Source organism: Notamacropus eugenii, chromosome 1 (assembly GCF_028372415.1).
Source record: "Notamacropus eugenii isolate mMacEug1 chromosome 1, mMacEug1.pri_v2, whole genome shotgun sequence".
NCBI classification, from domain to species: Eukaryota; Metazoa; Chordata; class Mammalia; order Diprotodontia; family Macropodidae; genus Notamacropus; species Notamacropus eugenii.
This window is the reverse complement of record NC_092872.1, coordinates 25,982,493-26,004,226: the sequence shown is the minus strand read 5'-3', so window position 1 is coordinate 26,004,226 and position 21,734 is coordinate 25,982,493. Positions and strand designations below refer to the sequence as shown.

General features: G+C 36.4%; 1 protein-coding gene across 1 annotated transcript in view; it reads left to right on the top strand.

The window, feature by feature from the left end:
• The window catches only part of CNTLN (centlein), a 438,525-nt gene that overhangs the window by 2,289 nt on the left and 414,502 nt on the right, over window positions 1-21,734 (top strand). The window contains exon 3 of the mRNA XM_072600808.1: window positions 9,356-9,444. Coding sequence (XP_072456909.1) covers window positions 9,356-9,444 — 89 coding nt within the window. The remainder of the gene's footprint in view (window positions 1-9,355; window positions 9,445-21,734) is intronic.

Sequence of the window (21,734 nt, the reverse complement as noted above, 5' to 3'; positions counted from 1 at the left end):
TACTAGAAGCCTCCCCTTCTGAGAAGGAGAGCTTAAGGCTGGAGCCACCCATATACATGAAAAGGGTTGGCCCATAGCACAGTCTTTCTTAGGTCTTGAGATAGTTCTCATGGTCTCATGTTTGGTATCTCTCAGGACAATACAGGCATTCTTGGGTCTCATGGGAACAGCCATTGTTTCAAGTCGTATGGGTCATGACCACAGAACCAGAGTTCTGTGACAGGAACCTGTCAATGACAAGGAACAGGGACTGTGAACATGTGATGGATGCCTCTGGGGAACAGGGAGCTAAATCCCTCCAACGAGCACGTGGTGCTGGTCTAAGCAATACAATGAAGAAACTGAAATAGATTAAGTGAAGCATCCAAGATCATCCAGCTAGTAGTGTATGGAGCCTTAAGCCTTTAATTCTTGAACTCTTATTAAAATTTTTCCTTTTCATAACCAACTTAAATTTCAGCCAATGGTCTGACATCTTTGAAGAATGTTCATCAGTGTCTGGAACTTCTTCATACCATTTTAAACAGTATTTGCAATTGGCCAGCTGAAAAATTTCCATAGCCCATGATTTACATATCTGTGGACAAGCTGTAATGTTGTGTAAATTCCCATGAAAATCATTTCATCATTTAACTATTCAAGGAATTCGTGTAGGAAAGGAAAAACTTGTTATTTTTCATTTCTGCATACGGGAATTAGACCATAATGGGACCAACTTGGCTATGTTTTGATCTACAGAGAGGTTAATGGAAAGCTGATTCCACCTTTCCTCCTACCTGTTCCAGTTACCTCATCTTCCTTTCTTTTACTACAGCTTCTAGACTACTTTGTGATGATTTTTTAATTTTGATGAATCTATGATCTAATCAAGGGTGAAGGAGAGGAAAGGGAATTAAACTTTTACACAATGCCTACTGCATGCCAGGCATTGTGCTAAGCATCTTTTACAAATATTGTCTCATTTGGTCCTCACAACAACCCTGTAATGTAGGTGTTATTATTATCCTCATTTTACAATTGAGGAAACTGAGATAAATAGAAGTTGAGTGACTTGCTTACAAGCTTATATAATAAGTATCTCAGGTTGAATTTGAACTCAAGTCTTCTTGACTTCAAACCCAGCACTCTGTCCATTGTACTACCAGCTGCCTCTTAAAACTTTTGTACTATACTAGCTGCCTCTTGAAAGTTCAGTGTGAGTATTTTCTCCAGAAAGAGTATAGATTACAAGCTACCACAATTTCTCCATGCTGTGTGGCTGTCATATGTCTTTCTGTAATCCTCTACAAGGGTCTACCCATCCTGCCCCAGGTTTTCCTTTAAAATCTCTTGATACCGTGTGGATACCAGTAATGAACATGGGATTTTTATTGGCTAATTGTCACTTTGGTTATAAGACCAACTTACTTTTTTATGCAGTCGTACACTTATTTGAGAACATTCTTTATGCTATGACTCTTGCACAATTCTTCATTGATGGTGTTTCAGCTTAATAATTCCTGCTATGTATTTTTCCATCGCAATTTAGGTCATTTGCAACTTGAATTCTTCAGCGATTCTGGTATTTCCGGATTAGATGCCTTTCAGCATTACCAGGATATTGATATTAAATGTGTCTTTATTTCAGGGTATTGGTGATCAATTTGCAAGATTTCTGAAAGAGGGACTGTAACATTTGTTTAGAAAGAATTATGGATTTTATTATTACTAAAAAAAAAGTGTTTGAGGAAACAGAAATAACCAGCTTCTTTCCAATCTCTGCAAAATTTTTGTGAAAATAATCTATGTAAGCATTGAAGATTGTTAAAAAATTATTTTTAATCTATGGAATAAAGCAAACAATTCCATAATATAGTATAATAAAAAAGATGCTTGCAGATGAAACTGCTAATCTATTATACACAACTTGCTATTCCTTTTATAAAATTATGTAAATTTTTTTTCCTTTTTTTTCTTCCCCTTTCCCCAGATGGATACAATTAGACACAAATAGGTGTATATGTGCAAAACTGTTCTATCCATACTTTGGTTTATGAGTTCTTTCTCTGGATGTAGATAATGTTTTTCTTCATATGTCCTTTATAGTTAATATGGGTATTTATAATAGTCAAAATGACTTATTCTCTCAGAGTTACTGTTAAAATAACATTGCTGTTAATGTATTCAGTGTTCTCTTGCTTCTACTCATTTCACTCTTCATTATTTCGTGCAAACCTTCCCATGTTTTTCTAAGATCATTGAGCTCATTATTTCTTGTAGCACAGTAGTATTCCATTACAATCATGTACCACAGCTTGTTTAACCATTCCCAAATTGATGGGCATCCCTCTGATTTCCAATTCTTTGCCACCATAAAGAAAGCTGCTATAGAACATTTTAGAACATAGAGGTTCTTTTCCTTTTTCTCTAATTATCTATGGAAATAGACCTAGCATTGGTGGTGCTGGGTTAAAGGGGATGTAAAGGCAGTTTAATATCTTTTTGGACATAATTCCAGATTGCTCTAAAAATAGTTAGATTGGTTCACAATTCCAGCAATGATGGATTAGTGTTCCAGTTTTTCCCCATCCCCTCCAACATTTGTCACTTTCCCTTTCACTCATTTTAGCCAATCTGATAGATATTGAATGATGTTTCAAGGTTGTTTTAATTTGCATCTCTCTAATGAATAATGATTTAGAACATTTTTTAATGTGACCATAAATTGTTTTGATGTCTTCATTTCCTGTTCATATCCTTTGACTATTATCATTTGAGGAATGACTTGGATTCTTATAGATTTAACAAAGTTCCATATGTATTTGAGATATGAGACCTTTATCAGAACAACTATAACATTTTCCCCAAATTTTCTGCTTTCTCCTCTTGGCTACATTTGTTTCATTTGTACAAAACTTTTTATATTTAATGTAGTAAAATAATCCGTTTTACACTTAATTTTGCTCTCTACCTCTTATTTATTCATAAATTGTCTATTCATAAATCTGGTAAGTAATATGTTCCATGCTCTTCTAACACCCTTGCAGCAAACACTGGCATCTAATAGACTATGTAATTGTAAGGAGAAGAGACAGACAGGATGCGAGAGTGACAAAGGCAATGTGTGGTGCAGAGTGCTGGACTAATCATAGACTTATCCTTTCCAAGCTAAATATTCACATTCATCAGGTGTCACCCCCCCAAGGCAAAATGACTGCCAGAAGAATTAATGTCAACAAATGAGAGCTATTCTTTGAGCCTGAGCAGATTGTTGCTAACTTGGAAGGAAAGTTGAACCAACACACAGTTGTCAACAGTGGAGCAGAAAAGGAGTGGGCAGGTTTCAGAGATTTGGTGTACAGCACTGCATTGGCTTATCTGGGTCAGAACACTCACAAACACCAAGACTGGTTTGATGAAAATGATGGGAAAATTCAGAAGCTGCTAAATGAAAAATGAGAACTCCACAGGCTTTACCAGCAGGATAGTTCGTTCATCTCTAAGAAAGGAGCATTTAATTCCATCAAAAGTAAAGTACAAGCAAAGCTTAGAGAGACGCAGGACTCCTGGCTCAGTAAGAAGGCAGGTGAAATCCAGTTTTATGCTGATAGTAACAATCCAAAGTGCTTTTATGATTCTCTGAAAGCTATTTATGGACCAAAAACCTATGGTGCATCACAAGTACTTAGTGCTTATGGAGCCACATTGATTAGTGATAAGAACATGATCCTAGAGAGATGGACTGAACACTTCATTTAACTTCAGATTGAAGTCAGTTTTTCCTTAGCTTCAGGTGGACCTGAAGAAGAGGTTTTGAGGGTCATTAGGCTCTTTTCATGTGGTACGGCACCTGGTGCTGATTCTATTCCAGCTGAGATTTATAAGGTAGGGGGACCATTGCTCATACAAAAGCTGACTGAAATTTTCCAGGTTATATGGCAAGAAGAGGTTATCCCCTAGGAGTTCAAGGATGCCTCCATTGTCCATCTTTATAAAGGTAAAGGGAATAGATTGTCCTGTGACAATCACGGCGGATGGGAGGAACTCTCTCAGATATTGCTGGCAAGGTTCTTGCTAATATCCTCCTTAATAGGCTGGTCCTTCACCTGGAAGATGGTCATATACCTGAGAACCAATGTGTCACACTTATATAGACTCTGCAGGTGGGTAGTGAACTGAACTCATTTTTAAATAGGAAAAGGAATTGCTTTTGGATATTGGGTATTGCTTTTTAAAGGATTTAAACTTCTCCTTGAAATAGAGACTCACCATTTAAGATTTTTGATTTATAAAATGTTTTTCTTCATTTTATTTTGACATGACAGATAATAGCAACTCTTCAGACAAATCCTTTTATACTCCCCTGAATGTAGATTATCAATTATTAATGGGTTCAGAGGAATGTGTTCTTGAGTTTTGGCACTATTTGACCAGAGGTTTGTTGCGTCTTCATATTGTGCCAGGCCTAGAGGCCTGTGGGCTACCCGAGTCTTACCTTACCTCTATTGGAGGTCTTCGGCTGGCCAAACCGGATAGTCGTATAAGAGAAGAGACCTATCAGAGTCGAACAAGGGTTGAGCTTTATTCAGGGTTCTGGTTACAGGTGCAGGGGAATTCTTCCTTAGGAGGGAGCAAAGAATCTCCCAAGGAGGCAAAGATCTTACAATAAGAGATTGGAAGCAGAAGTGTAAGTGGGGAGAGAGGGGGAGGGGAGAGCGGAGAGAGGAAAAGCGGAGCCTTCTGTCCTCACACGTGGCCCCTCTGCCCAAGAGAACTTTCAGGCTTTCCTGACTCCAATTAAGCTCTCCAGCCGCATAGTTTGCATCTGAATACTGTGCCTGTTAGGTAACAATGGGTGTGCCCAGATCCGGGACAGCCTCGAGAGCGGGGATGCTCCTCCCATCACGTATCTCACGGGAAGAGGTGGAAATACACGAGATAGCTCGGTCTCCTCCTCGATTCCCTGTTGTTATTATGGGGGGCCTCGTGAGAACTCTAAGATTTCGAAGTTCCCACCTTTACCCGCCCGAGACTGTCCACATGGAATTGAGCTTCCAATCCCAGCAATATTGAATATATTGACACTGTTATAATCATTGGGTATATTGTACTTCTGACTCTAATCTTCACCCCACATCATTTCATGCAAAATTTCTTTAGTTTCTCCGCATTCTTCATATTTGTTATTCTTTTTAGTACGCTAATATTCTCTTATATTAACTTACCATAATTTGTACAGCCATATCCCAATAACTGAGGCCTTCACTATTTTTCTAGTGATGTGGTATGACTTTGATCCACAAAATGCCACATTCTTTAAAGAATTAAAATTGTGGGTCACTCAAAGGTCAATACTGAGTACAGGAAAAGTGATATAAAGGGTGGTAGGAGAGTGATATATTCTTGGAAAAGAAGATCACTTCCTCTTGCAGAGGGACTGTGACATAACATATTTGTGGACCTGTGGTTGACCTTGATTAAATGTCAAAACACCCAGATGAAACCTACTTTCTTAATGGAAATACTGCTGACCCCCTGTGGAAGACTTATAGGAAGATATAGATAAGACTGGCACAGGATTCAGTTCATTTTAACATGCTTTTGTAAAGCAAGCCAAATCAACTAGCATTTATTATATGCTAGGCACCTAACATGAGAAAGTCACTAGGTTTTAGGGAATGGAAGACAGAAGTGAAACAGATCCTGCTTTCAGTTTGATAATAATCTCATGGGACTGCAACAACAAATACACAGATAAGTGTCTACGTTGGTGGGAGCTTAGGATGGCCTCAACTGTGAGAGAGCTTCCTTCTTAGTAGGGGATAATATAATGCACAGGTAACTATAATGTACAATAGTACATGAAAAATATGTTGGAGAAGTACCAAATTGGTGCAAAAATCTATCAAATGCTCTGGCAAGGGAAACTCCTAAAACCAGGGAAATCAATCAATCGCAAAATTTGACAACTGATCAACTAGATGATATAAAGGAGCATGAAGAGACACATGTGTTAACACATTTTACATCACATTTATTTTGCATTATATTGTACACTGTACATAGCTTATACATGTGTAAGGCTGAGATTTTGAAGTTGAGACATTAATCACTTGCCTATGTTTGCTCTGGACTCATTACCCACTATTACTCCTGGAAACTAGATTCCTTCAGAAACTCATAGTCCGCTGCTGGAGCAGGTAGCATTGGTGAGAAGGTTTTGTTTTTTTTTTCTTTTTTTAAGTGGTACTGATTACACCCTGACAAATATTTTGGGGCCTTCATCCTACACTTCATGTGAGTGGATTTCAATATCCGTTTATCTGTGAAGGGACCTACCTCCAAGTTACCGCCCCAGATCCCTTTTACACTTTTTACCCTACTGTTCCTTGTTTCTCTCAGACAGTTCAGAGAAACAGAGACTGCTTTTCCTTCTCCTGCCAAAGGCAGTCTTGGCTAAAGTGCGGTCCAGCTTCTGTATCTTGCCTGCCTTTTGGATCACAGAGCCAGGACCCTCTGAGTCCTCATCCTCTTTCCTTGTAGTGAGGTAGAGTTTTCATTCCTGAAGTATCGATTCAGTCCTTTCTTCTTCACTTCTCCCTTCTTCTTTATCTATCTTAAGTCATTAGTTTCTTAGATCCTTGCTAAATGATCTTCTTGGTATTTCTCTGATTAATGCAAGAAAATTGTTTTGGAAACATTAGCTTCTTGTAGCCCTAGAATTAATTCATTGCTTCACTACCTTCATTGCTTAGACTTTTCTTGATGACTATACTTATTTATTTTTTTAAAATTTGTTTTTACCATTTGAAATACCTGTAAGTTCAATAGCTTACTACTCGCTAGATTCTTTTTGGACAGACGATTTGTTTGGATGGCTCCCTGTTGAAACTCCTTCTGTTTTTGTTGATGAATTGGCTCATTTTTGGAGGATATGCTATCCTCTTGACTTTTGCATTTCAGATGATTATATCCCAATCTTTTTTTTCAGACAAGTAACAGTTCTGGGCAACTTTAATTGTTTTGTTGATAAGTAAAGGCTTTTCTCATGCATGCTTAAAATATTTGTTGGTAAACATTGAAATTCTAAAGGCTAATGAAGACATTTCTTAGTGATTAAAGTTCAGTATTTCTTTAATTGTCCTTTGGATTCTGTTAACCAATTAATTAACATTTTATTTGTTTTTTTTTCAATACTTTTGGATAATTTTCTTGAATTTTTCCTATTGTTTAGTATCCAGGCATTTCACTTCATATTTTTTTTCTAGAAAAGCTATGAAATCCAAATTATTGTGGGAAACAAAGAAGAACTTCTGTTTCCACAGTTTAATGTTATCAGAGTTGTGACCTAGCATGATCAGGTTGGAGGTCAGAAACTTGTGTGCAGGCTTGATGAGCTGGTTGAGAGAAACCCTATCAGAAAGGAGAACATGAAGTCATTGTAAGGACCTAAAAATCCATCTGTGCTTGTTGATGATGTACAGTGGGTGTGTCAAAAGATTGTGACCCGAAAGAGAATGGACCAGTCTCTCTGCTGATGGGAAGATTTGTCCAGCACGAACTTTATAAAAATACCCTTATTTCTGTATCTCTCTTTATGTTTTTCTCAGGAAGGAGTTCATCTTGGCCAAGGTGTTCAATTCCTCTGAACTCTACTTTAATAAATTTCCTTGATAGCTTTTTGTGTGTCAAGCGCTAAGTTTTTAAGAAAGGTCAGATGCTTTGATTTGTATATAATTCATAGACTTTTCTGATGACACAGTAACTTGACTTTTTTTTTTTTTTTTTACAATTTATTTATCCAGATCTGTATTTACTTGAGTTTTATATCTGCCGTTCTCTTTTTTGCAATCACTACTTCATTGAAGAGACTGTCTATAATTGGTTTTAAATTGCCTTTTTCATTTGCATTTTTTTTGGAGAGCTCTTATTTTCCCCCTTAATTTCCATTCTTAATTTAAATTTTCCTGTTTTTCTTTTAATCCATTTAAGTTTATTGTTGTTGCTTAGGTAATTCTTGGAGACCTATGGAAGTTTTTGTTTTTTTCTTTTTCTTTGAGGTTTTTGGGTCATTTTCTGTTAAATGGTAATTTTTTTGTGACTTTCCTTGTCATCTTGGCTTATTTTCCTTTCTTTGAGTCATCTACTTACTCCTTTTTTTGGGGAGAAGCTTTACTTATCCCTAACTTTCTTTGTTGGCCTTCTTATTCATTCTTCCATTCAGTATTTGTCTTCTGATGAGGTGGGGTTGGATCAGGAGGCCTTCTGGCCTTTCTCTCAACCATACCTTACCTAGTTTTTCCTTCCAGATCACTATACTTTTGTACTTTTGTAGCCATCCTCAAGTTTAGGTTTGGCTAGGAAATTTTTTTTTCTGGCTGCTTTCCAAAGGATTTGATTGTAGCTGAGTTTTAACACCTTCCACATGCATGGATTTGCTCTACCCTGCTAGGTCTCCAGTGGGGTTAGGTGAAGTGATTGCTATTGCCAAGTCATTCTGATTCAGTGCCATGGAGGTGTGGTCTGTCATATGGAATGCAAGGCAGATGAGGGTCAAGGCTAGATGAATGAGGTGTTTTGAGTTTTTAAACTCAGCACTCTTATTACTTCTGATCAGAAATATTTTTGTGGAGTTGTTTTTCATCATCATTTCTCCTTATTCCAGTTTTAATAACAATATATTTGACACAGCCTTTGATGATTTGAGGTGATGTCTTAAGCCTAATGCTGAGATCTGTGTTATTCTATTTCTTTGTATTATTAAATGGATTTTTAGATAAGATATTTAAGTTGAAAATCACTGTGGTCAGAAAAAATTCACTCATAAAAAATATACTTTATGACATTTTGTGTGGTATGGTATACACACCTTGGATGAACAAGTAATGGCAGGATATGACAACTGGAGATATGATTACTTTATCTAGCATTTTAATTTTGCTAAAAGGAATGGGGAAGATGGGAAGTATTAGAATTATGAAAGAGAATATATTTTTTAAAGTTCACTTAAGTAGCCTCTTTGAGCATAGTGCACGGTACAGAAACTAGGGATCATAATACTAGTGGAGTAGATAGAGTGCTGGGCCTAGAGTCATCCTCATCTTTATGAGTTCAAATCTGGCCTCAGAAATTTAATAAATGTGTAACCTGGGCAAGGCACTTAACCTTGTGGACCTCAGTTTCCTCACCTCTGAAATGAGCTGGAAAAGGTAGTGGCAAACCACTTCAGTATCTTTGCCTAGAAAAGCCCAAAGAGGATCATTAAAGTTTGGATACGACTGAAAAATGACTAACCACAAGAATTCCATAATCTGTAATTGTTGCATAGGAAAGCATAATATTTGAAACAACGAATTTCTTTTATTTTTCCTTTAAGGCTGACAAAGAATTTGTGTGGTCTTTGTGGAAACGCCTCCATGCAGCAAACCCAGATCTCACAGAAGCAGTCAGTCTGGTTGTGGAAAGGTGAGTCCCAGAATTATTGAAGTTTAAAGTCCTACTCCAGCACCTCGCTGTGGCATGGAGGTCACACTGAGTTCTTTAAGGCAGTTTTAATTTATTTTAGCCTTTTGGCAGGCCCTCCCAGGCTGGAAGAGCTTTGAGGAGACACTTGGTGATGAGCTCTGTAATTTCAGACCAGCCTACATCATTTTGGAGAGGCTAGTCATCAAGTGGACTGCACAGGGTGGATTTTCTTGGCCGCAGTAAATCATGAAGGACATTTACTGGGAGAGATGGTGATCTCTGTCAGTGGAAGAAATGCCCGTACTGTTGAAATCTTTGAAATATTAAAGAAGTTAATTTTATTTGCATTTTTCCTTCAGTGTTTAAACAGTCATCCTAGTATATAATGTAGGATTTTTAAAAAGAAGTTTTTTTTTTTTTTTAGCATCGTGTCACAATAATTGGATGACCTTAAGGGACCTGAAGTGATCTGAATTGATTATATATACTCTTCCCATTTTATAGGTGAGGAAACTGAGGCCCAGAGAAGTGAAGTGATTTGACCTGGAGTCATATAGATAAGTGAATATCTTTAGTTAGATTTGAGCCTTGATGTTCTAATACTTCATCTGCTACATTGAGCTTCTTTTTATAAGAAGGGGCTCTCTCAGTAGTCTGCCTTGGGGACACAAGTGTCATTTGGTCTTCCTTTCACTGTGTTTTTGCTTTTCCTGTATACTTTCCATATTTCTCCCTTGTTAAGCCTCTAGGCCCAGCTCTAGTGCCACTTCTAATATGAAGCTTTCTTGGTAACAACCCCTCTCTCCCCGTCACCCCCCATTGCCAGTAATGTTTCCTTCTTCATATTTTCCATAGTTTCCTTGTACCTTTCATTTGGGTGTATCATAATTTCCTATGTATCATAGCTGTTTGTGTACATCCCAGTTTCTTTTCATCAGCTTCTAGAAAGCAGTGTCTGTGCCATAGCCGTTTTTATGTACTTTCTTATTTGAAAAAAGTATAGCAACAGGGTAGAAAAAGTGCTTGTTTAGAGTCGTTTTCCATTCCTCCTATTTCACTTAGCTCAAGCTTTCTTGAAACATTTAAAATTGAAATGGCTGTTAGTTTCAACTCAACTCTATTAATGAGGGACAAAAAGCTTATTTTAGATAAGATTTCAGTATCATCCTTAGAGAAAGACTGTTCAGCTTGCAGCCTCCTTTACTCATATACACTGGGATTTGGTATCAAAAGTTTGACAGCCTGCAGACAACATTTATAGTCTTTAGAGGGACAATATGATTTCTGGATCTATATGTACAACACTTCCATTTGTCCTGGGGAATGGACCCACATCACCAGCTATATTTTTTACATCTGAAACTGAGTGTCCTATAAACAATGCATTGTCTTTTGCCCCCATGCCTCCCTTCTTTCTATCCTTCCTAGTACTATCAGTATAACTGCCATCCTCCAAGTCACTTAGGCTTGCAAACTTGTGTCATCCTGAATTTCTCATTCATAACAACCCCAACTGTATATATAACCTGTTCACTACATCTGTCAAATATGTCCCCTTTTCTTCACTCTACACTCTTCACTAGCTGCCACCCTAGCACAGGCCTTCGTCATTTCTTGCCTATACAGTTGTAATAGCCTTTTAATTGGTCTCCTTGTCTCAAGTCTTTGCCGGCTTGACTTCATCCTAAGTGATCAGGGTTGGCTTTATTACTTTCTTCCCCCTCGGTAAACTCCAGTGGCTTTTTCTTACACCCAGGTTCAAATACAAAATACTCCATGTAGTATTTAAAGCCCTTCTCAGTGTGGACTCTTCCTGGCTTTCCTTCTTAGTTTTTTCACTCCCCTCCTCACACTTTGTGGTCGAATTACACTGGCCTGCTGTTTCTCACACGACACTCCCACCTTCTGATTCCATGTCTTTACACTAGCTGTACTTCATGTGTTCAGTATTTTCTTTCATCACCTTTGCCTCCTAGCTTCCCTAACTTCCTTAAAGACTTAGCTCAAATTCTACCTTCTGTAGGAGGTTTTGCCCAATCTCTTATGCTTGTGCCTTCCCCTTGAGATTATTTTCTACCCATATTATGTAGCTTGTATATTTAAATCATATACATGTTGTCCACACCTTAGAATTAGAATTAATCTCCTTGAGGGCAGGGATAGTTTTTCTTTTCTTGTATACATGGTGCTATAAAATTGAAAATTGATTTTAATCCTATTTGTAAGGCTTAGTCAAACTAGATTTAATATCACTCTTTGTTCTAAGTTTTACTCAGGTAATCTCAGTTCACTTATCTTGTAACTTGAATCTCCAGGTCAGCTAAGTGGTGCAGTGTGTAGAATGTTTGAAGACTTATCTCCCTAAGTTCAAATTTGGCCTCAGATATTCACTAGCTTTGTGACCCTGGGCAAGTCTCTTAACCCTGTTTGCCTTAGTTCCTCATTTCTGAAATGAGCTGGAGAAGGAAATGGTAAATCACTCCAGTATCTTTGCCAAGAAAATTCCAAATTGGGTCACAAAGAGTTAGACATAAGTGAAAATGACTGAAGAACAACAAACTTGTATCTCCACCCTTGCTACTTCATCCACCATCCGTATTCTAGGGAAAGATCAGGCTAAATTGAAACTATTGTGGACTACTCTCCTAGCCTGCAGACTAATCCTGTTACCATCTCTTACTGCTGCTCTCATCTCCCAAGGCAGGATCACACATCTTATTTGTGCCCAAGGAGGTTCAAGCAATGGTAATGTGTAACTGAGGATCAGGTTTTTAACTTTCTGACCATTCACAATAAGACATCATTTTAGCTCAAAATTTTGCTCTGTCATCTTGTTAATTACTATAAAATACCTTGTCATTCATCAGTGGTATCTCTGGCATTATCGAGGTAGCCATTGACCTACTTTGTTAGTTGATTTGTGCTCTAGTAATGAGCTGATAGTGCTCGGAACACTTTACCTCAGACTGTCTTTCTTTATAACCATGACAACTGGGAGCTCATGTGGTTCTTGAAACAGCCCCCAACTCCCTGGTGATGTTTCTCACCTAGAGAGGATACTCTTTAATGAAAACTGCAGTGGAGAACTGACTCTCCCCTCAATCTCAGTTCCTCTAGCTGGGGTAAGCATTCTGTTGGGAAAGGTTGGAACTTTGTCTATTTATATCTACCTTGGGGTACTGTTTGTATTCAGTGTGATAATTTGACAATTAGTAATTGATGTTATAAAGCCTGGCAAATTCCTCTAAGGGGCTTAAAAACCCTTGAGAAATTTTTTCCTACTTCAAGGGTTAACTTTTGGCTTATGACAAGAAAGATTAATAGTCTTTCAGGGAATTCTTAAACTTTACAAAATTTATATTCTCTAAGGGGGGCTCTGAATCAGACAGAAGAGTAGGTTCTTAAACTTTGGAAGAATTCTTTCTTCTTAAAGGGGGAATCTTAGTTTTAAAGCTCAGAGGGATACATCTTATTTAAGAAAGGGGTGGAAAAGAGGGAATAGACAAAATATATAGAGCAAAATCATTCTAAGATATATGTTTCAAAATTGGTCTGAAAAGGGATGTTTTTCTTTTTGAAGTTTCATCACTGGTATTTGCTGTCTTGAGTTTCTGTCTTGTGATTTCCACGTTATATTTAAATTACTGATAAGAAAGAGATGGTCTTCAGGTTTTGCCCAAAATACTGTCTTCCATTAGCTCATAAACTGCATCTCTGGAAAACAGACTCAAACTGTGGACAACCACCCTTACCCTGGGAGACTATAGCACTATTAACCCAGTTGTAGAAAGCAAGGGTTAATAAGGGCAACCCTGTATGCCTCTCAGGAGAAATTCACTTGTACCAAAATTTACCCACATCTCTGGGCAGCCTGTGACTTTTTTGCTTAGCCATCAACTTACTAAAATAGACCACCAATTTGAATGCCATGAGCTATCAGAGAGATTCCTGTTAGGGACTCCTGAACCCTTATTAAATCTATGAACCAAGGACCAGACCTCTGACTAGGCTGCTCAGCTGAACCATGTGCCCGATTGTCTTGTGCCCATGAAAAGTAATCATAGATATAAGCATAGAACATAATGAACCTTAAACATAATCTGGTCATGAATTGATAGTCTTTATGGATGTTAAGCCTTTGTGGTACCTCAAAACTGTAGTTTGCTTTGGAAGAAGAAAAGATTTACATACAGACTGCTTTTATTGTTTTAGGGTGGGAATTTTTTTCAGTTTAGTTTTAAAAGTATCAGACTGCTAGAAGTCAGCTTTAGAAGGATTTCCAAGACAGTTCTGAACTTTCTTTTTGACCTTAAAAGGAGAGAAGTTTATTTAAATCAAGGTGTGACTTCAGGGTGAGCGAAACTTAATCCTTACTTTTAAGGAGCTCAAGTAAAATAGATTTTAAATATTAGAAAATGTAAATCCATTTAATTGGGTTCTGATATGAAATTTTATAGATTATGGCCATTTATGTTGTCCATCTCAGGATTTAGAATATTTTTCAATTCCTAGAAAAATCTTTTAAAAAATAGATTGTGCAAAGATGCCAAGCATTAAGTAGGTCTACATTTCAGTGATCCGCGTGAGACTTGAATCAATGACTCAGCTTTGTGAGCCAGTTTCAACCAGAAATTAGGAAGTATTTTTAAAAATGAATTGCCCAGAGTGGCATAAATAAGGAACTAATGAATTAAAAGATACAGCCCAGCATGTCTATGAAGGAAAAGATAAGGAAAAAAGAAAAATCTTAAGTGTAAGGCTCCAGTTAGATGTTTCTACTGTCATAAAAAAGGTCATGTTAAGAATTTTAACTAAAAAATTAGGAGAGCAAGGAATAGTGTATTTGTCAGATTTATGGAGAATGGAGAAAGTTATGACTAAACAAGAGATAGAGAAAATTATGAAGTGCAAAATGGATAATTTTAATTACATTAAATTGAAAAGTTTTTGCACAAACAAACCCAGTGCAACCAACATTTAGGAAGGAAGCAGAAAACTGGGAAAGAATTTTTGCAACCAGTGTCTGTGATAAAGTCCTCATTTCTAAAATATATAGAGAATTGAGTCAAATGTACAAGAATACAAGTCATTCCGCAAATTGATAAATGGTCAAAGGATATGAACAGGCAGTTTTCAGAGGAAGAAATTAAAGTTATATATAGTTATATGAAAAAATGCTCTAAATCACTATTGATTAGTGAGATGCAAATCAAAACAACTCTGAGAAACCACATCACACCTATCTGATTGACTAAGATGACAAAACAGCAAAATGATAAATGTTGGAGAAGATGTGGGACAGTTGGAACACTAATTTATTGTTGGTGGAGCTGTGAGCTGATCCAGCCATTCTGGAGAGCAATTTGGAACTATGCCCAAAGGGCTACAAAAATGTGCATACCTTTTGACCCAGCAGTGCATACCTTTTGACCCAGCAATATTGCTTCTAGAACTGTATCCCAAATAAATCATAAAAATGGGAAAGCAGCTCTCTTTGTGGTGGCCAAAACTGGAAATAAAGGGGATGCCCATCAATTGGGGAGTGGCTGAACAAGTTGTGGTATATATGAATGTAATGGAATACTGTTGTGCTATAAGAAATGGTGAACAGGAAGACTTCAGAGAGACCTGGAAAGACTTATATGAACTGATGCTGAGTGAAAGGAGCAGAACCAGGAGATCATTGTACACAGTAAGAACCACAATGTGTGAAGAATTTTTCTGGTAGACTTAGCCCTTCACAGTAATGCAAGGACCTAAAACATTCCCAAAGGACTCTTCAGGCAAAATGCCATCCACATCCAAAGAAAGAACTATGAAATTGAAATGCAGATTGAAGCAGAATATTTTCTCTTGTGTTTGTTTTGTTTTGTCTGGGGTTTTCTCATGGTTTCTCCTATTCATTTTAATTCTTCTATGCAACATGACTAATGTGAAAATGTGATTAATGAGAATGTATGTATAGAACCCATGTAACATTGCATGCCATTTCGGGGAGGGAGGAGGGAGAGAGGGGGAGAAAAATCCAAGACTCATGGAAGTGATTGTAGAAAACTGAAAACAAATTAATAAAAGAAAAGAATTGTACAAGAATAAGTGGGTATATTTGTGGAATAGAAGGATTTAAGAAATAAAGCTAGCCCTTCCAAGATAAAACTAGTCCTGGGTAATATTAGATATAGATTATTGCTGTTGAGTTTTATTTTCATTTTGCCACTCACTATTTAATGTATTTAAAATCTACAAAAACCAGTTTTTGTCTGTAAAGTATACTTGATCAAGATTTCTCTATATTGGCCTTGAATGCAGTCACTTGAATGCAGAATTAATATTTAAAAATGCATGGTAACCACGGTATAAGCAGTGTTGTTAAGAACTGAAAAAATGCAATCCTCTTGATGGAAATTAGAGGATGTTATCTGGGTATTTTAAAGAAAGGAGAGGAATACTGAATTTGCAGAGACAACTCTTATCTAGATTCTGAAAAGTGAAAATGGATCAGGTTTTAATCACTTCCCCCAGAGAGTGACAAGTGTATTGTTTTAAAAGGGAAGTTTTCAGAAAAAAAGGGAAATTGAACCTGTTTGCAGGCATCAGTGAATTTTCAGGAACAGTTGGCATGTTAAATTTTTCTGACTCTTAAGAATTGCCTCTGAAAAGAGAAAGACTTGTGACTTACTTAAAAAGTAAGTAACCTTCAGTTTGCAAGAATATTTTATGAACTTAATTATTTAAGTAAATGAGAGACAAAGATCTAAAGATACAGACATTTAAAATAGATTTTTTTGATACATATGAAGGCAAGATATTTTAAAATTAAATGTTTCTAGATGTAATAAGGACAATTAAGGGGAATAATGTTCATTAAATAGAATTTACATCAAGTGCTTTACTCAAGCAATAGTACCTTTTCTGGTCATAAGTAAACTGGCCACTTAACGTATTGTTGAAACCACAATGAATATTTTTAGAATTTATTTGAACAAAATATTTTGCTTAAATTTGGTGAATGTGTTAGTCTGTTTGAAAAGCTGATATGCAGTGTTAGCCTCTCCAGCACTGTTTTTTTGCAATAGCACTTTACACTTTTTGTTGATCTTCTAATTTTCCTTAAATCCGTAAAAACCAGTTTGTCATCTTAGGTCAGAGTTTTGTCAGTTAACTGATTTAACTAGGATGAAATTACGAAGCTCATATCGGAAGCACGGTATTGCTTTATTAATTATACATGACATTGAATGTTACTGATCAAGAGATTAATTTTTAAAAACAATTGATAAAAACTGAAAATGCAGAAGTTCAGTACAGTTAGTTCTATTGATAATCTTGAATACAACTGAGAAATTAGATAGGAGAAAATTGAGAAAACTTTTCCTGTTAGCAGTTTTAGACAGTGATCTGTCCTTAAAAAAACCCCTTCCCAAGGTTAATCTTGTAGAAAATGACAGGTACTTCTGGATGATGTGAGAGTACCTGCGTAGTGCAGTAAGGCTACATTAAGAACATGAAGGATAGATCCAGCTCTTTGAGTGATTTAAATAAGAATAAAGAAAAGGTTTATAGAAATGTGAAAAATGCCACGAGGAATCTTTGAACATAAGTCAGATTGATAACAGTTGACTATAGGTTTAAAACTACTGGTATTTTATGGCATGTGTAAAGTGAGATTTTAAATGATATTGTTTGATTGTAAAACCAGAGGTAATTTTACTTGATTTAAAGTGAGATGTGTTTCCCTATTAAGGTAATTATAGGTAGAACTTAATACAAAATGCAAGTGCTATTTGATGTCAAGAAACTTATTGGTTGCATGACCTTAGGCATGTTATTTCACCCATGTTTATCTCAGTTTGTTGATACAGAAAGTCGATAAAAGTAGTTCCTACTCCCAGGATTTTTGGGAGGATCAGCTGTTGTGAAGTTATGAAGTACTTAGCTTAGTAGTACCTAGCTCATGCCATAGTATCAGGTAGTATATCAATGTTGGCCATTGTGATTACTTCATATTCAGTGCTTCATTCTAAATAATTATATAATAAGATTTAGATGTGAGTACTGTGTAATGCCTTAAGTGTTTTCTTATCTTGTGCAAATTGGGAATCACTGTGTTAGAGCTTAGCATAGTCATAACCTCTCTTAAAATTCTTAAGGACTGTGATTTGAGGAATTGAAGCCTTTCTGTGTCAGAGCAATATCAGATTCCTTAGACCCTTTTGCCTGGGTGAAAAATCAAAATACCCTACCAGTCCTCCATCTAGAATGGTAGAGTGAGAAAGTCAGAAAAAAATGTCTTATAATATTTAGCCCAACATACTTTGGTCTAACCTAACAGTAACAGTTGTAAGTTTAAACCAGTGGAGCCTTTTATGTATTTCCCTGTAATTTTAATGTGAGATTCGTTTGTCTTATGTTCCTTCATTTCTGATGAGGTATCTCTTGTTGTTAAGGTGATTAGTCAGAACTTATTACCGTTCCTTGTCACTACGGTTTCCCAGGGTAAAGGGGTAAGTAGTAACATCAATCCCCCAGGTTTGTCCCATGTTTTTTGTTGTGCTGGTTGTGTTTTTGATGAAATGTTTTTTGCACCAATGCTTTTCTAAATTATAAATATTGTGAGCTTCAAAGTCACTTGTGGTAGAATGAATGGCTGTGAGTGATGATTTGGAAACACATTTACCTACACTGCTGTCATCTAAACTTATTATGGCACTTGTGTCATGCTCATGCTGTAATTGTATTTCTGTTTTGTCTCTGAGATTTCTGAGATTTGAATGGAAATAATACCTTGTTGATAAAATTGTGTTGCATGCGTCTCTGCAGGTTGACCTGCAGAGATGATCAACTCTGTTTACTGAAGCCCTACTGATGACAAGTTGTGAAATTGCTGAGTCCGAGCACTAAGCCACAGTGACACAGTATTTACTTTCTTGGACTGCATTCAACAGAAATTATATCTGTTAATGTGTTGGAGTCAGCCATCATTCTACTTACTCTAAGATTTTGCTATTTGAAGTAGAAACTTGTTGGACTATAACTTGACATTGCTCTGAGTTTTGATTCTAGGTATCTGAAATCATCAATACATCTAATCTGTTCAAGGAAATGTCATGTGCTGCAGTCTGATAACTGCTACAGGTAAATATCTGTTCCTGGGAAAGGTTGAGGGGACAATCTTAGCATCCTCTTGACTAAGTAGCGTCCTCTTGATATAGTTTCCTAAACAAGAGATTTTTCCCTAATCAGTCATAAGCCTGTCTTTCATACCCTGTGAATAATGTTAAGCTTTTCTTCATTGTTGGCTTTCAAGTAACCTGTGTCTGAAGTCAGACAGAGCTAGGGAAGTAGTGTCTCCCTGCTATAACTATGTTTCCCCCCTCTTTTATAGCAAGATTCTGTGTTAGAGCAGGTGATCAGTAAGATATCTGAGTTACTGCTGGTTTGTATTGAGAACACTAACATGCCGGTTCCCTAACCAATTAAATAAAAATAATTTTTGAGCTTGTCACCTACCTAAGAATTGTGTATTCATTTATGAGAATGGGTTTTCTTTCAAATTGGTACAGTGATACTGTCTTCCCAAGGGAGGAAATTAGATAAATATATAAGATGTAGTCTAAATGTTAAAATAAAGATGTGATGTACAATTTTTTTCCAAATTTTGTTTTCTTTCAAATTTGAATGGAGTAGAAGATTTAATTTTTTAAAACTTAATTGAAAACTGAAAGTTTTACTTTTATGTACCTTAACTTACATGTCTGGTTTGGTAAATATTAGTCTTTACTGTGATGGCTCATTTTACTAGTTAGATCCTCATGGATTTCTGTTTAGCATTCTTCCTTTAGCCTGTTGATAGCAGTGTCCATATCAGGTGCAAGGTTTAGGTAATACCAGGTGAGATGTTAAATACTTCAGTTCTCAACTTTTGAGTGAATTATGGGTACCTAATGCTTGAGCTGGTTATTGGAAAACCAAAATGAGGAGAGTATACTAAATTGTATTGAGGTCTATTTTAAAAAAGCATGTAGCAGAAACATCCAAGAATCTCTACAAGTAAGGAGAACCAGAGAAGCAGATCTAGCAGAAGCCCCTTACTTCAGAGGTGCTCTGAGAATAGGCCCAGTTCCAAGAGGAGATGTATTCAGAAACCGAAGGACTGTATGAGACATCTGAGCCCCATGATGTCATGTGCTGATGAAATGAACATTGGGAATGGGTTACTAGGAAAGAGACCAAATATGTGCATCTTTTCCTGGAAGGGAAACTGTCTGCATAGTTGAACATCAACTTCTGGGAGCTGAAATTAGAATTAGTGAAGAGAACAAATAATCAGTTAGAAAAAAGATATGGCATATATTTGAACATGCCTTAGCTGCTTAAGCAATCATTTGACATTTATAAATGGGAAATAAACAATGAACATGACTTTGACACTGATTATGGTATTTTTATAGATACATTTAACCAGTATAAATTGATTGCCACAACAAGGAGAACAAAAGCCCCCAGAAAACACCTTAGTTATCCAACAGCTGTGTAACCTGCCAGAGGGAGAGGGTTGATTGCTAAAGGCAGTGTTGGTTTAGGCTATAAACTCATTTATAAAATCTGTAAGGTTGATGTATGATTATAAGCAATATCTATTCATAAAGTAGAGGGAAACAAGGACCTTAAAATGAGTTTAAAGAAAACTTGACAAGATGCCCAAGGATATCTAGGAATGAAAAAGGAAGGAGTGCAGCAAGAAAAGTTGAAAATAACATGTAAAAGCTTAACAAAATTTTTGTTCTGTCAGTACAGTTGAACCCCCACATTTGGATCTTAACATTATAGTCCAGGATATGCTTGCAGAGGAGATAGAAATGACACTGAAGAGAACAAAGAGAGGAGAAGCTGTCAGATGTGTATACAAGTGTATATGTTGTAAGGGTGTTATGTAATTGATTTATAAGGTATGTAATGATGCCAAATGGGTGATTCAGTATTCATTAATACTGAAAAAAAAGGGTGGGACCAAGAGAACATCCTCCATTTCCAGCTCTGCAAAATCTTTGAGAGCGTCTCTATGCAAATCAAGGAAATCTTCATTAAGTTTATTGGGTAGTTCTCAGGAGATTTTTGCAAAGTGTTCAACAATGGACCGTTTCACAATTGCTTGACAATTATGTTACCATTTCAGAATTAATTGAAATATATGAAGAGTATAAAATCTTCATGAGCTTGTTTGTTGATTATGAAAAATCCCTTTTTACTGAAGAGAACACAAGACTGTATGGGCTATTTTATGACAATGTAGGCATCGATATAGCAGGAGTCAGAAAAGCCCTGTAGAAATTAGAAACGTAATCAATAGGCAGGTGTACATGTTAGGTTTCTGAGAGTTCAAGAGTAAGTAGCAAAGTAAACAAGGAGCTGGTACTGGGAAGACATTACAAGAGAAATGTTTCTTTGTGGTATGATCTCAGTCAATAAGTCACTAAGCATTTATTAAGTGCCTGCTATGAACCAGGTACTTGTACTAAGTGCTGGGTTTGCAAAGAAAGGCAAAAGACAGTACCTGTCTTCAAAGAGCTTATAAGCGAATGGTGATCTGTTTTCAAGGAGGTAATATACATTAGCAGTATATATCAGTGTCGATAAGATTTAATTTCAAAAATAGTTTTTTTCCTATCAGATTTTGAGTTTTTCTTTTCTTTTTTTTTTTTTGTGGCATAATTTGCTCTCAGCAGAGTTGTTGTAGGTCAATAGGCAATTAGTGGCACCTCAGGGAGCTGTGGCATGTGAGGTTTGGGGTATTGATAGCAGCTTTTGATGATCAGTTTCTGACAATATCCTCATTTAAAAAAAGCACCATAAAGGAAACAACCAAATTTATTTGAGTTCATTAATAAAGGAGAAATATGTTTTCACTGTATTTATAGTGTTTTAGATTTCATTGTTTTCTAATGGTACAAGGAAAAAATATCTTTTTAAAAAATGTGATATCATTAGTTTCTCTTTTATCATTGCCCTTTCCTAAGAAAGATTTTCTTTATCTTGTTCCCTTCATTGATATTCTTCCCGTTCTGTTTATCCTGAACTTCTGTTCTTTGCTTCATAGTCTATATGTTTATTCCTTCTTTAGTCTCCTTGTATTCTTCATGGAAGAATAAGTAAAAATAAAAATAAGACTTCTTAAGTATTAATTTGGTGTACTTACTCCCGACAATTTTATTTAGTATATCTTGTCCTCTCGAAGCTTTTTTTTTCTGTTGTGCTTAACTCTTAGACATATCAATCCTTGAGAGAAGTAA